Below are 15998 nucleotides of genomic sequence, written 5' to 3'. Positions count from 1 at the left end.
GCACACACACACACACACACACACACACACACACACGCACACGCACACATGCGTGCGCGCACGCACATACACACGCACAAACAGAAAAGTCGTGTAAACCGACCATGCAACTTCCACGCGGTATACCTTGGGTAATGCTAATGCCGGCGGTACTGCAACGTTTAAGTCTTCTAACTCGAAAAATACCTAACGAAAAAACATATAATTATAGTGTTTTGAAAAGTCCTCGAAAAATAAGCTACAAGAACATGTAATGAAAATTAGGGGGTTCTATTTAAAAAATTTAAGATGACATTCACGTGATTTTGACAACGCTATTCAAGGTCACAATATTGCCATATAATGCGCCTTATAAAACCCTATTAACTTTGTATTATGAAACATTTTTTTTTAAATACTAATTTTGTATTATGAATAATTTTGTATTTTTTGTCTAAAATGCGTATTTTCCGAGATATTAAGGGGTTTCGATACTTTTCGCATACCTTGTATATGTGTATAGAAAGCGCAAACATGCGCGGGAAATTACAAATCCATGCACACTACGCCGAGTAAAGCCGGGATCACAAACTGTGTGTGGCATGGGCTATGTTCCGAAATTCACTGCCAGTACTGAAAATATATAGTTTGTGCTACGTATACTATAAATTTTCAGTGCTTTCAGTCAGTGAATATCGCAATGCAGCCATAATGTAAGGCTGCCCTTATGAAAAAAACCCTCAATTTTGGGTGCTAACACTAAAAAAAGCGCTTAACTTTGGATGTTAAACACCGATAAAAAACGTTCAACTTTGAATGTTATACGCCGAATAAATGCTAAATTTTGGGTGTTATACACCGAAAAACACTCAAATTGAATATGATTTCGGATTGTCAATTGAAGGTCACACCCAAATGAAGGTTAACGCTTAACAAAAACCCTTGAAAGAACACCCAAGAAAACTCTCAAAATAACACCCAAATAAAACCCTGAAAAGGAAACCCTGAAATTAAATACATCAAAATTTTGCAATACACGCAATACATACAAATGAAAACGTATGTTCGTGAAATCTTTGTTCATTTATTGTTTTCACTTAAGAACTTAAAAATAAGCCATTGATCGAATAAATAAATAGCATAAATATACTTTCATTTAATTGTATCATATTCATTTTGATGGTGTTCGTTTTCAATATAATTGTAGAGTTAACCATCAAATGTAATACTCGAATGAGGTGTAATACTCGAATGAGGATATATACCGGGTGTTTCAGATCACCAGGGTCACCTGATGTTTTCGTTAACGCGACATTTTAGAGAAAAATATTTCAGACAAAAGTTGTAGGGCTTCAAAGGATCTATTTACTAACGCTATGAATTTGACCTTAGGATAACCTTGAAAAGTCCAGTCAAGATCAACATAAAAATCTTAAATGGATTTTTTATTTACATCATCATTTTATATCATTTTATATTACATCATCTTTTTCTAGCAATTAATTTGAACAACTTTTGTCTGAAACATTTTTTTATTTACCTAATATGTTTTGAGATATTTAAGGAAAACTTGATAACTTTTTCAATATTCAACTCACGATTTCTCGCTAACTAATTGTCAGAAAAAAAAGTGGTACTAAACTTTTGTGCTCTATTTAGTCTCAAGAATATATTGTTCCAATAGCGCCCTGACTTTTGTTAACTTGCTCATTTTTGGAAATTTCAAAATTATCAAATTAACCAAATTCAGTGCACTATTGTAATTCTGTTGTTGCTGTGGGCCTTCGCTATCGCAAAATTTCAATAGAAATGTTCAAATGATCATAACTCTGCAAAAAAAATCGTAAAGACCTCGGCGACCTCGCGTTGTTTTCGTCTCAGAAAGCCCTTTCGAACGAGCCCTCACTCAACCCCACATGCCATTTAAGATTTTTTGGTTCCCTCTTCCCCTTGTCCCCCTGGGGTATGAAGGTGGGTATTTTTGTGGTTAAATAATAGACTTTGTGATCTCATTGTATCTCTATAAATTTCAATCCTACATTTCAAACCATTTAAAAATTATTTAGGCAGCCTGGAACTTTTGATAGGCACTGTATACAGGGTGTATCTAAAAGTATGTTACAATTTTTAAGGGCGTATTTTAGGGGTCAAAATAAGAAAAGAAGTTCCTATAAATGTGAGTCCAAAAATGCTTTCCTTCCGAGTTATAGCCCCCTAAAGTTGGGGGGAAAAAGATCGTCGAAATTTTGCACAGCGTAATAATTAATAGTGACTTCGATATTGACTTTGATTTTTATGTAGTTTTGACAATTTAATCCGATTTTGAGGAGAAGATATGGAGGGAAGTGCTAATTTTCAAATTGCCATACGATAAGTTACCTGTACGACCGGTTCCGAACATTCTCAATTTTTTTTTCTCCGCAATTTGTTTTTCTCGCAAACTGGTCTGACAAAGAATTTTAGGAATAGCTTCTTGAACGTTTTTTTCTCCTAAATCAAATGGTTTCACTCATTTTCCAATACGACGGAAAATAAAAGAATATGGCCATTTGAAAATTAGCATCCCCCTCCATATCCCCTCCCCTTTAAATCGGACTAAATTGTCAAAACCACATAAAAATGAAGGTCACTGTCGAGGTCACTATTAATTATTACGCTGTGCTAAAGTTCATCGATTTTTTCCCCCCGACTTTAGGGGGCTGTAACTCGGAGGGAAAATATTTTTGGACTCATGTTTATAGTACTTCTTTTCTTATTTTGACTCCTAGAATATGCTTTTAAAATCTGTAACATACTTTTAGATACACCCTGTATATATATATTTTTTTTATATTCAAAGATATATTACCAAAATAGAGATTTCAAGTTGTAAGATGCTTCTTGAATCATCTTATTATTACTTTTTATCCCAAAGTTGGATTAAAGTGGAAATAAAATTTATCTTACAGTACAGTAGTATAACTCAACGACGAATGAGTCAAGCTTTTATTTTTCAGTAACACAATTAAACAACGGTTCTGTTAGTTCTTTATTTACATTTGTTATTAAGAAATGAAAGTCCATCAAACCTAATCTTGAATATTATATTGAAAAAATAAAAATTCTTATTGGACAAATGAAGCACAATTAAGAATTCATTCTAGGGATTTTAATTTATTCCTAGACAACAAAATCTGATTGGAGTTACAAATAATAGGGTATTTTTCTAAGGAAAATCCAGTTTGCACTATTCTGAGCGATATCTATACAGTCGTGAACGATTTTTGTAGCTTTTACGAACGCGAACAGTATGTATCCCACTGACTGAGCTTTTGGCTGCACCCTCACGCCGCAAAGAAGACGTTTCATGAAATTTCTAGCGGCAAGCAGTGTCCGGCAAGATTCAAATTCGCTCATAGGAACACATAATATCGTGTTGAGTATTGCGCTGTGTAAGCATATAAGGTGCCGTTCTGCATTATCCGACTGTGAGTTTTTCTCATCGGAAGATCTCCGTATCGCCGCTCACTAATGTCAGGCATAGCGATCGCCAGGCTCGCCGAAGAGCGAAAAGCATGGAGGAAGGATCACCCGTTTGTGAGTTCCCTCTCGTCATCTTACCTTGTACAGGCAATTTACAGAAATAGATTCGTCCCGCGTTTCGCGCGTACGAATGGCGCTACAATCATGTCGCGATCTCGTGGAGGCTATGTCCCGCCATCCTGCGCTGTTTCCCGCCGATCATAAACAATGGCTCGAATGTTAGAAGCAACATTAGCTTAAACGTAATATTTTTGATTGTACATAATTCAGTAGTCTGGTATAGTCTTCTAACCCTATCTGCAGCGAAATTTTGAGCAATGTCCAATTGATATAACTTAATCACATGCGAAGTTTATGTATAAAGCTCAATTTTAAGAATTTCAAGAGAATTGCGATTATAATTATGCACTATATTTTTCGACTTATAAATGTAATATTATTATAATTCTTGTACTTTGGTAATCCCTGAATTTATCCCAGGAATACTTATAAAAAATTCTATTGTTTACAGGGTTTTGTGGCTAGACCCACCAAGAATCCAGATGGCTCTCTCAACTTGATGAGTTGGGAATGTGCAATACCTGGGAAAAAATCAGTAAGTTTGTACAAAGCAAAGTATATAAAATTGTTATGCACATTTGTATTAACTGAGTGATTGCAATTTTGTAGACTCCCTGGGAAGGTGGATTGTATAAATTACGTATGATTTTCAAAGATGATTATCCATCGAGTCCACCAAAGTGTAAGTTTGAGCCACCATTGTTCCATCCGAATGTTTATCCATCTGGTACTGTTTGTTTGTCGCTCTTGGATGAAGAGAAAGACTGGCGGCCGGCAATCACAATCAAGCAGATTCTTCTTGGTATTCAAGATTTGTTGAACGAACCAAATGTAAAAGATCCAGCCCAAGCTGAAGCTTACACAATATACTGGTATGACTTGTGTGTTTCTATGAATAGATTTACAAGAAAGATATCAATACTTGAAAAATAACCATTGGACATTTTTGTCTACAGTCAGAATCGTCTGGAATATGAAAAGCGTGTTAAAGCTCAAGCCAGAGCAATGGCTCCACAAGAATAAACATGCAAGTATTCAGTTAAAGTTGAGACATGTGGAATAGGTGTTACATGCAGATAACACTTTCCTGAGCTGGTCCATCGCTCCTCCATACAATTAATATTTTTTATGACTATAAAATTACATATGTTGTAGTTAGTTAACTTTATGCTCCTAACATTTTTTTTTATCAGATATGTACTTTCATTCATTGCGCGAATATATCTCAAAATTTCAAAGTAAAACATTCTGACAAATCAGAATATCATCACTGAGAAATTCTTTCCTGCGCATTTTTTTCGATTAATATGTTAAAACCTGTTATATATATATATATATGTGTTATAAAACAGGTAATTCAAATTTCTTTTTTTTTTCTCTTCAATCTTAATGTTCGATCTGTGAATCTTACACATACATACACACAAAGACTTTAATGTTACTTTATTAAGCGGAGACACAAGAAACAGAATCAACCTCGCGTTTGGTTTTATTAGTGTCTATCCTTGTATAAGACCTTTAATAATACATGTAGGTAAGCTTATTTAAGACTATCAAATAATGTACAAATTAAAGAAAAAGAGAATAAAAGATTCTGTCTCAGCAAGTTTCTCGCGATGTAGAAACCTCTGAAGCTTCGAGAAAGATCGCTCGTTCGAGACTCATGAAAATGTGTTCCGCTCTCGTCAATTCTATTTTCCACATCGATAAGTGTGCATCGTTGATTGATCAGACAGCAGTTTGTGCAAGTGACGTCTCACAATATCCCAATTATCGATCCCTACTATAGCGCCCATAGCACAAATGTTTATCGAAGCACACAACTTCGCATGACGTCATCATCATTAGGGTAGTGAGTTGAGATTCGACGGCTGTTCGCGCTTAACATCACTTTGGTCGAGCAGTCAGCGAACGTGCGTCGTAGCAGCAACTACCCTTCATCGATCCGTAACGTTCATTGCGGCGGCAGCTGCAATCTGTATTTACGATGCAGACCACCGCGAACCCGGCGTTAGACAAGATTAATAGGCGACTCGTGACATTGTGCGTGATCGGCCTGGCATTGTCGGTTTACATCTACATTGTGGGATACAACAAGAAACAAGACCCGTCTTACAAGGCATTATGCGACATCTCAGAAACTATCAGCTGTACCGATGTGTTAAGTTCCGAGTAAGTGAGACGGTGACCTTGAATTATGCCGGCAAAATTCTGCGCGAGTTCCGTGAGTCGTAGCGCAGGTCGACGCGTGTCGATGTTTCCACATTTGTCCGATGATTGTTACAGAGAAAGAGAAAAAAATAATTCGTGACTGCGATAATTATCTTTCGTCTTGTTTATTAAAGGTCGCTGCTCTGTTTATTTGTCGAGCTGATCGTGGCTGGTCTACAAATGTTATGGTTATTAATACTACTATTGCTATTCTTGTTATTGTCATCCTGAATTTCGAATCGGTTGGGGGATTATAAACCTGAAGTGAATCGAATGAAGCGAAGAGAAATCGAGGCTTGAATTCGATATGCTATTCATGTTTTCTCGAAGTGACACATCACTATCGCGGCATACTTGAGATAATTTTACGGAGATATCGCCTGGAATTTTTTCGATTCTTATTTCAACATGAGTGTCAAGTATGCTTTGACGATGATTGAAGACGATTATAAAATAAATTCAATTTATCCAGACGAACTTGTTTCTCATTGAATATTATGAGGTTAATTTTTAGGTAATTTTTAAGAGACATGTACATTTTTCGAGTAATCCTCACTCGCACAGCACAGATAGTTGCAGCAATGTTAGTCAAACTGTCTGTACTGTACGAGTATTGATATGAAAAAAATGTCATACATGCCCAGCAAACACAATTGTTATATAACAATTAACAAATAAAAGTGTTATATAACAATTATATTGTTGAGTAGGGAATTACAACTAACACGCACGTTACATGTAATATTGTGTTTGCTGAGATGCCAACAAGACAATTGGTTTGTTCTTTTTAGCTGTACTGCGGAACTAGTGCAATAAGTTAGAATGAGACAACTACATTTTTCCTCACTTTAACTTATTGCACCAGTTCAGTAGTGCAGCTAAAAAGAACAGACCAACTTTGTTGAGAAATAAACTCCGTCACATCTGGCTTGTATAAATACCAATATCGAACGGTTTTAAATACAAATCACATCGATGATAATCAATCGTGGAAATAACGCGAGATACGATTATAAATACATGAATATTTCAAACGTTTCAGTTGCATATCTTGATTATTTAAAGTAACTTGATATTTGTGTGACTGGTCGGATCCATGAGAACCTGTAACCTCCGGAACTTCCTATTAACTTTTACTAACTATTAGCAACATATATATGTGGTCTATATATATTAAAAAATAAACCGACAATGGCAACTTGTTGCTCAACAAATCCGATAATACATTCCGGTATACATTAGAAACGAACGTACATTTTATTCTCTTTTTTTCCTCCCTCTTCCCTTTCTTCGATGAGTCTCAGAAGACTACACCTTCCCATTGCACATTGCGTACGTTCCGAAACTCATCGAGAAAAAAGCATGTACTTTATTTTCCTTTTATATTAAGCCAGCGGCACACGGTGCTTATTTTCGTGCTGGATTGCTTGCTGGATGAAAATACTGCGTTCTGATTGGTGCATTTCCGAAGATGGATGGAATCAGAACGCATTTTCATCCAGCAAGCAGTCCAGCACGAAAACAAGCACCGTGTGCCGCTGGCTTTATATTCGTGATGTGTGCGGTTGTCCGTCAGATGGTCGCGTCGCTGAATTGACGAAACGCCACAAAAGGTCTGTTCTTTTTAGCTGAATTATATATAATGCTACACTGAACTCTGTTTCTTTTCCATTCAACGCAAGTTTATGTACTTATTTCGTTCTAGCGGCAAAATGTCAAAAAGCCTATTCTACATTAATCACAAGTCGCCAGGTTACGAGCAAATTGACCAATTACGGTCGATTATTTTTCGATCACTAAGAGAATAATCAACTGTGATTGGTCAATTTGCTTATAACCTTGCGACTTGCTAATGTAGAATGGACTTAACCTAAAGCCCATTTTACATTAGTCATCAATCGCACGGTCGCAAGCAAATTGACCAATCATAATCGAATATTCTCCTTACAAGCAAAGAATAATCAACTGTGGTTAGTTAATTTGCTTGCGGCTTTGCGACGTGCGACTAATATAGAATAAACTTAACTCAGCTAAAAAGAAAAAATCAGAAAAGAGAACAAACCTAATTTCAGCCATACCATACATGGTAGGTCTGTTCTTTTTGATTGAATCATAAGTATGTTCCTTTTAGCTGAACCAATGCTATATTGAAATTTTATTTCTTCTCCAGTGCAAATTTTTATATTTATTTCACTCTACCGGCAAGAAATGCAACTTACTTTAGCTAAAAAAAAAATAAATCTCACCTTGTATCTTTCACCTTTAAAGTAGAACAGATATACGACATAAGATCTGTTGTTTTTAGTCGAACTATTGCTTTAGAAGAAACTTTATTCTTTTCCCTTTCCCGAAAGAAAATAATTATGTAACTCGGTTACATAATTATTTCACTCTAAGGACAACAAGTGCAATCTAAAGCCATCGGCATACGATATGTTTTTTCTTGAACTTAATCGGATTGCTAACTGGATTTACATATTTGCTGTCGTGAAAGTAGTAGTGTTGGTAATACCATGTTGCTGGCTTAGATTCACAATGTGAACTTCTGCACTGGCACAATTCTGCTTGGAAGATATTGAATAAATAAACATGGAACAGGTCGTTGTTACTGCGATTCATCGTGTGAAAAATGTATTTGCATTATTTTTTATTATCGAATGGCGGTATGATGCTGCAGAGAGGGGAAACGGTGAAATTATGTTGAAATAAATCTGTGATTTTAGAAAATTCGATGGGACCGTAATTTTTCAATGGCCGTAATATTATAGATTAAAGATAAATGTGGAAATTACCACAAATTGGTTATAAATATTTCGCGATATAATTCTGCTGTTATGTATAATTTTACTTCTTGTGTTTCTTTTCCCTTGAAAAACAATTTTAAAGTGAAAAACATATCTTGGCCATCGAAGATAATTTGAGGCAATGTTCTTATTGGCTTTGACAATGAGCCAGCACAGAACCACGTAAGAAATCTAGGACCGGATCTAGTACGAAAATTCGGCAGAGTAGCCAATAGGATAGCCAATACAGAAGCACGCGAGCGGAATGGAAAAAAATGTATCGTGTGCCAATAGCTTAATTAAGTGAAAAATTTCTAGCATCAAAAGGAAGGATATTCCAACGTGACATTAGGTATTTTGTAATACTGTCTCTCAGATACAGAAAAAGTAAAATCGTGAACGTTATTCGTTCAGAAATAACGTCGCAATGTATGCGACCAATAGCATTGGCTGCGTTCAGACAACACAACGGTTACACAACGGTTGAGTAATTCGTCAACGTTATTGGTCTAAATGTAAGGATCTAACAGTAAGGACCAATAGTTACTAAGCGCTCAGTGAGCGCTTTGTTTTCTGAACGCAACCAATCACGACTTACGTTTACCGTATCTGAGAGACGGTATTGCCAAAAACTCCCCAATAGTTCAGGTAAAAAGGACAGGCCACGTGATCGTCAACATGCGATATTTAAAAGAGCACACAACGAGAGATTCATTACGAATTAAATAAGACGGAAAATGACGTGAACGGAAGATCGCTCGGAAAATCAACGATCTTAGAAACAATCGTGAAAATGTCAAACGAACATCAAGGCGATAAAGACAATGTCTTGTTTCAGGTACAGTAAAGGATTCGGAATCATTCCAAAGAGCTGTTTCCTCCGACTGTACGAAGTCCCAAATTTCGTATTCGGCATAATATTCTTCACTGTGACATTAATTATATGTACGTATTCGATTATTGATCCTCCTCCTTCCCCCTCCCTCTCCCCTTCCCGCGTGCGGATGTTTCAAACATACGGATTAATTTATAATTGTTTCTTTTCAGCTTTGAAGAATAGCTACGCCTCTTCCGTGGCTCTCCTCGTTCTTGGAATAATTTCTATCCTCAGCTCGGTGTATCTGGCTTTTATATTATATAAATTGGAAAAGATATGCATAGTGTGCGTAAGTACATACGTTGTGTGTACGTTGCTGATGTATCACAGCCTGAAGAAGTTCCGGATAGTGTCCGCCAATATGGCGCATCAGCAGAAAACGAAGTGAACGCGGCAGGTTCGATTACGTTCGACTTTCACGATCGAGCTAAACAAATTACTTTTTACCATTTTATACTTTTATTCGCGAGAAGATTTCCATGCGCTGACGCATTGAAAAATGTGTGTATGTATATATACATATAATTTTTTTTAGTGTCACGGGTAAATAACAAAATACGATACAGAGATGTAATTTAATCATGTTATCACGGACTAACATAACGAGAACATAAATAATAACGTCACATCCAAACTGGAGGATCTGGGTGTTCATTCACTTGTTCTCTTTAGCGATTACGTTGTCGCATATACAGGGTGTCTCAAGTGCTCAATATTTCTCCTCATGATCGCTTCCGCGATCGTGATCGACTATCGCGTCCAATGAAAAGGACAAGCTCGGCTTGTTCAAATTACTTGACGAATATTCCGATGACGGGAAATACGACGGACACGAGACACCGTGCGCGTTATGCGACCAAATGAGAGACGATCTGATCTTCCCTGTCACGAAGACCAATGACCTACCGATGACCGACGAGTACCACGTCCGTCCGAGGGTGTACGCCTACTAAAACGCAAATAACGCACGTAAGACATATCCCAAAGACGAAGAGGACAGAAAGAGAAACGTTCACTCATTTATGCTAAATCAGACGGGTAGCTTCTCTCTTTTGCACACACTTATAAACCGCTCGCAGTACTTGAAGCAGGAAGTGGGCTCGGCGTGCATACGTCCTCAGAGGAGAACGAAGGACGCGCTTCGCCGTCTCCGAGGCGCTCCGGGTCCACCCACGAGTCAGTATTTACCGTCTCTTAGGAGATCCCTGTTGCTGCGACTAATGCTGGCGAGGATGCCTGGACTCTTGAGCGGCGGTGTCTCGTTCAAGCGGTTGAGGTGGAGATTGGAGGTGTACGGGGCCCGCGCCGGCGGCGTCGCCTCCACGCCGTTCTTGTCGGCCTCGACGTTGAAACTCTTGCTACGCGATAACGAAGAGCGATATATCCGCTCGGGTTTCGGGGGCGCTTGGAGGGTGCTGTACGCGGCGACCTTGGGCGACGACGTGACCGTGTTCTTGATTGATATGTTGATCATGCTGCCGTGCTGGCCGGCCTTACCAGGCGTGCCGTGCCTACTGATGTTCGCGTGGTGCTGGTGGTCGCGTCGCCTGCTCGTCGTCGTCGTGCAAGTTGCGGTGGTCGTCTGTGAGCGAACCGACTGCCCGGAGTGCAGATTCCGCGGCAAGGTCTGCGTGGACCGGAAGTGCTCCTCTCTCTCGTGATCGCCGGCCGCCAGTTTGCCAGTGGACTTGCTAAACCTGCCGAGCGAGCTGGAGGTAACGCTGAAACGCGGTGGTTTCCGAAAGGTGATTCCGAGGGCGTGGATCGTTCTCTCGTCGATCGTATGTTGTGGACCGAGTGAGAGTCTAGCGCCGTGTGTATGTACATATATGTTTGCACAAAATTGTGTTTTTCACATGCGTTCCTTCACATGCAGCGCCCAAAAGCCGTCGAAGCGCGCACGGACCTTGCTGAGATGCGAGACTTGAGGAAAGGAGAGAAAGAGGAAGAGAGAGAGAGAGAGAGAGAGAGAGAGAGAGAGAGAGAGAGAGAGAGAGAGAGAGAGAGAGAGAGAGAGAGAGAGAGAGAGAGAGAGAGAGAGAGAGAGAGAGAGAGAGAGAGAGAGAGAGAGAGAGATCAAGCGGTCCAGATCTAGATGTTCATACCTCGGCTCTTGAAGTTCGAGCCACCCGGCTATTCCGCTTTTGAGCGACCGAGCGATGTGTCACGACGTGACATGGCATGGACTTGTCGCCTGCTTATGACGGATTTTTCTGCACGTCGAGAGACGAATTTTCACCGACAACGCGAAAGCGCGCCAAGTACATGTATATTTATAACAAGACGCGCTGTGTCATCCTTGACGAGTGTCGTTTCATGCACATGTAACGTAGGTACAGATGTTCATACAACAGAGTGTCTGCTGATCCCGAGTTAGGTCTCTCGGACTTTCACTTGTCACTTGCTTCTCGACTGATCATGCGTTGTTTTTACTCTTGCCGAGAGCCGACTCGGAGAATTTTGTTCTCGAGGTAGAGTCGTAATTTGTGAAATCAATTGAGACAGAGACAGAGACAGAGACAGAGACAGAGACAGAGAGAGAGAGAGAGAGAGAGAGAGAGAGAGAGAGCGGGGGTGAGGGGGGGGAATCAAATATGCCGTTCGCAATGTCTTATACCTGAATCCTACGAACAACACTCGAACTCTGAACAAACTCTGAACAAGCATTTCTAGACATCGGAATATGTCAAGCACTAGTCGGAAAGAATCTTAGACGAGGGGGACAAAGCGGACGGGAGGAAAATCTATCTACGGTGTCGGTCGCGAAGCGACGGAAAAGCGACTGGATCTCGAGGTGGAGCGCGAGCTCGTCGGCGTTGCTCTCGTCACAACTGCTACACGTCGTGTATCGTGTGCTGTGATTACCTGTGCTCAGGATCTATGGCAATTTTACGCAGTCTAAAGTGTCGCCGGTCTCTGCCATCCTCGTATCCTTTCTCGCGGCCGTAGATGCTGCCGCCGAAGGGGTCCTCGCCCAGGTAGTACCTCTGCAACGGTGGCGTGGACTCGCTACGTTGCCATTGTTCTTGAACCACCGCGTGATCGGTCGCCCTGACGGTCTTGCCGGCTTGCTTGTTGCTACCTGACGCCCCGGCGTTGCGCGGCGGCCTTTCCGGCGGCTTTTCCTCCGCCATGTCCTTTTCGCTCACGAGAGGTATGTTCCGGTCGATCACGTTGTACTGCATGTACGTCGGCCCGTTGTCGTCGGTCTGCGTCAACTGCGAGGTCGAGCCGCTGCTCGCGCGCTTGTTCTTCCTCTCTACGCTGGCCGAGCGCAGCTTGCCCACCAGCTTGCGGAAAGACTCGCCGATCTTGTACTTGGAGTAACCGCTACCTGGAGGATGGAGGATTCTCTTCAGATTCGCTCGGAGACTCGCGGTTTTGCCTTCGCAGCGGCAAAACTCGGTTTCGTTCAATGATCGAACGGTTAACCCTTTGAAGCATAGCAGGGCTCTGGAGTCCCTTTTTTATTTCATTTTTTTTTATTACCTTTCTCAGATATAAAAAAACTCGATTTTCTTGCTGTTTTTGTGTTTTCATTCGAATATTATATTATCAAGTACATTATAATATTCATGTCGTAATTTTCATAAATTGTTTATGAAATTGTTTATATAAATAGTTAAAAACATACAAAAAAACAGTGTTTTTGTACAAAACATTCGTGTCAGAGAGAACAATTATAACTATGTGGATGACAATTGATATCCTGAGGTTTTCGAGGTCGCCGGATTACGAATCCGGGGTCAGAATTTCGAAATCCAATATGGTGAATAAAAATGTCCAAAATCCTTCGATTTCGACAAAAATAGGTACATGGAGGTTTCTTGCGTCGCTGATCACGAATTTATAACCAGATTTCCGAAATTAAAATCCATAATACATATCAAAGTTAGCCATTTGAAGTCGCCATTTGAATTTTAACGTTTTGACTCCAGATTCGTAATCAGCGACCTAGAAAACCCCTATATACATAATCAGTTTCTTTTATTATCGCATAGGAAAATTCGTGCTTCAAAGGGTTAAACGTAATTGCTTCTACTTCGGTTTAATCGCGAAGAAAGAGACTCACTCTTCGACACTCGCGGAACGCTCGAAGTGCTCAGCTTCTTCTCGTCGCGACTAATCGGCGGTGGTGGCGACTTTGGCGAGATCGATCGCGATCGCGGCGAGTTGTCTTTGTGGTTGTCGCACTCGGGGCTTTGGCCTCCTACGTCGCGGCTCCGGCTCTCCCACGTTCTCTGCACCACGTGCACCGGGCTAGCGGTGCGACGCTCGGCCGGCGGCTCGTTCAGGCTGATCTTCTCCTCGGATTTCGCCCACTGCGAGGAATCGTGTCGTTAATTCGATAACACACCGATGGAGGACTTTCCAGATTTGTGGCAACGTAACGTGTGTTAACTCTTTGCGGACGAATGTCGCGGTAAATAAATGAAAGACGCTAATGCGAGGTTTAAGGAGGGAATTACATGCGGAGCAGGCCGTTTTCAAGGCTATTTTTACGAATTTTTTTAACAGAAATGATCAATGAACTTGAAATTTTCACAGTGTATTCGTTAATGTTCAAAGTATAAAATAAATTTGTTACTATCTATATGGAAAGTACACATAAAACTTTAAACGCGTTTATCTGGAAACATCATTTTCTTAAACTGTCAACACGATTACGCAAAAGCTACCGAACCGAATAACTTGAAATTTTTACACAATATACAGTAGACATGTAAAATTTTCGCTCCTATCTCAAACACAGTTATGTTTTATTTTATTAATTTTTTTAAACATGATTACAAGTTGAAAAAAAGTTTCATTTTCGATACTTTTTTTTGTACAGTCATTATTTTTCCAAACTTGGCTTCCCTACCTTCATTTTGGTACGAGCTATAATGGCAACCGCATACTTTAAAAATCTTTCTCAGTTTTTGGTTTCAGAGTCCCGGTGAGAGAGTGAGAGGCTCAGAATTATGTCGGCAGCAAACATAGAGCTCGCAAACGGATGACCGTATTTTTATGTATAACTACAAATTGGATCGGTTCTTGTGATTCAATAAAATTTATTTTATACTTTAAACATTAATAAATACACTGCGAAAATTTCGAATTCACTGATCCTACCATTTCTGTTAAAAAAATTCATAAAAATAGCCTTGTGAAGGGCCATCTGCATGTAAAATTCCCCCCTTAATGTATAATCTTGTTTTGTATAGAAAATATGCTCGATGCTGCTGGAACTCAGAGAGAGTTCTCGTGCGCAAAGGATTAATGTTAACGGTCTTATTGATACCATACGAGGACACACACGTACTTGCTCCTTCGATCTCCGACGCATCGGTGGCGAAGGCGTGCACTGCCGCTCCTCGACGGGCTCCTGGTACTCGCGCCGGAATGTTTCGTAAGTTTTCGCGTACGAGGACTCAACTTGATTTCTCTTGTGCCCATGGGTATGTCCGTTTGCACGGGGGAACTCTGCATACCGCGCCGGAGAGCTCGATCGTGCGTGATTCTGCTTTTCTGTATAACATACACTCATGTCGCATTCGCGTTATCTTATAAGAACACACGCCCTTGCGCAATGTAATATCAAAGTTCAGCTACGATGTAAAAACCGGCGGCATTTACGTGCCGAGCTGACGTAACGTCACGCAGGAAATTCCGCGATTTCATTTCTCACCGCGTAAGGATATAAATTTGTATGATTGGTGTCGCACGCATTTTGCACACATGTGCACGCGGTTTTCTTCGTACTGACGCTCGTGATGAGATTAACTTTTGTGAGTGACAAGGTTATTATTTTCCGCACCTCTTCCTTGGTACCGTTCCGACCACTCGCTGATCCCATGAAAATATCCCGACGGCGACTCGGAGTCTCGGCCGGTGGCACGTCGTTGATGGCGGCTGGAACTTACATTCTGGTACTCCCGTTCCTTGGGCGCGCAGGACTTCATGGTGACATTGATGTAGCTCGTATTCGTGCTAGCTGGAAGAGGCGAGTCGTCGGCGTCGACAGACCCGTGGGAGGAACGCGAGTCGCTGCCGAAGTGGCTCTCCAGCCATTTGGACGTTTCGAATTTTCTCGCTTCGTCCTCCTCCTCCAGGTCCAATGGCTTCTTCGTCAGGGCATCTTTCCGGGCGGCGGATGTACTATCCGGAAAACCTGTAAAATCATTTGCGGCGTTTTTTCCTATTTTCAGATAGAAGATTAAAGATTAAAGATTACACTTCGACATGCCTTCAAACCCTGGAGAAGTCTCGTCAAATGTATAGTATTTTTTATCGGAGACTATGCAATGGTCTTCTCAAATTGAAAGGGCATCTCATCGGAATGATTATTAAATATGATTTTATATTTCACCGCCGTCGTGGAGGATCATAATGGAACCGACCACTGCATGGTTAACTATTCGTGAACATGTGGAACGCGATGGTAGAAAATTGATGGAGAAAGGCAGAAAGGCAAAGACGATTACCGGGATATTTGTGAAGACGAGTCGTCCGCATGCCCGTCGATGATGGTGACCAGTCGCCTACTCGTTCTCCTTCGGTTGTCTCTGCGACGTAGCGCATTT

At 40.6% G+C, this 15998-nt stretch overlaps 3 protein-coding genes across 7 annotated transcripts in view; 2 read left to right on the top strand and 1 right to left on the bottom strand.

Moving 5' to 3' along the window:
- Positions 1–3250: 3250 nt before the first annotated feature.
- On the top strand, positions 3251–5205 carry lwr (ubiquitin conjugating enzyme lesswright). The gene is made up of 4 exons (XM_011152213.3): positions 3251–3555; positions 4013–4096; positions 4171–4433; positions 4518–5205. Exons 1-4 carry the CDS (start codon positions 3490–3492, stop codon positions 4582–4584), a joined length of 480 nt encoding a protein of 159 aa, XP_011150515.1. The 5' UTR covers positions 3251–3489; the 3' UTR covers positions 4585–5205.
- A 77-nt stretch (positions 5206–5282) lies between these two features.
- Positions 5283–10071, top strand: Vkor (Vitamin-K epoxide reductase). Its single transcript, XM_011152206.3, has 3 exons — positions 5283–5733; positions 9394–9500; positions 9603–10071. The coding sequence occupies exons 1-3, from the start codon at positions 5549–5551 to the stop codon at positions 9818–9820; spliced, it is 510 nt and encodes a 169-aa protein (XP_011150508.1). The 5' UTR covers positions 5283–5548; the 3' UTR covers positions 9821–10071.
- The window catches only part of chas (chascon), a 26239-nt gene continuing 20236 nt past the window's right edge, over positions 9996–15998 (bottom strand). For all 5 annotated transcript variants that reach the window (XM_011152212.3, XM_011152207.3, XM_011152210.3 and 2 more), the window contains exons 7-12: positions 15900–15998; positions 15233–15586; positions 14738–14943; positions 13505–13754; positions 12298–12766; positions 9996–11153 (exon numbers count right to left, since the gene is read on the bottom strand). The exon at positions 15900–15998 is cut by the window's right edge and continues 142 nt beyond it. In XM_011152212.3, coding sequence (XP_011150514.1) covers positions 10610–11153; positions 12298–12766; positions 13505–13754; positions 14738–14943; positions 15233–15586; positions 15900–15998 — 1922 coding nt within the window. In that variant the 3' untranslated portion in view covers positions 9996–10609. The remainder of the gene's footprint in view (positions 11154–12297; positions 12767–13504; positions 13755–14737; positions 14944–15232; positions 15587–15899) is intronic.

This window comes from Harpegnathos saltator, unplaced genomic scaffold (genome assembly GCF_003227715.2).
Source record: "Harpegnathos saltator strain DR-91 unplaced genomic scaffold, Hsal_v8.6 scaffold485, whole genome shotgun sequence".
In the NCBI taxonomy this organism is placed as follows: Eukaryota; Metazoa; Arthropoda; class Insecta; order Hymenoptera; family Formicidae; genus Harpegnathos; species Harpegnathos saltator.
The sequence above is the reverse complement of the archived record's forward strand: the minus strand, read 5'-3'. Positions and strand labels throughout refer to the sequence as shown.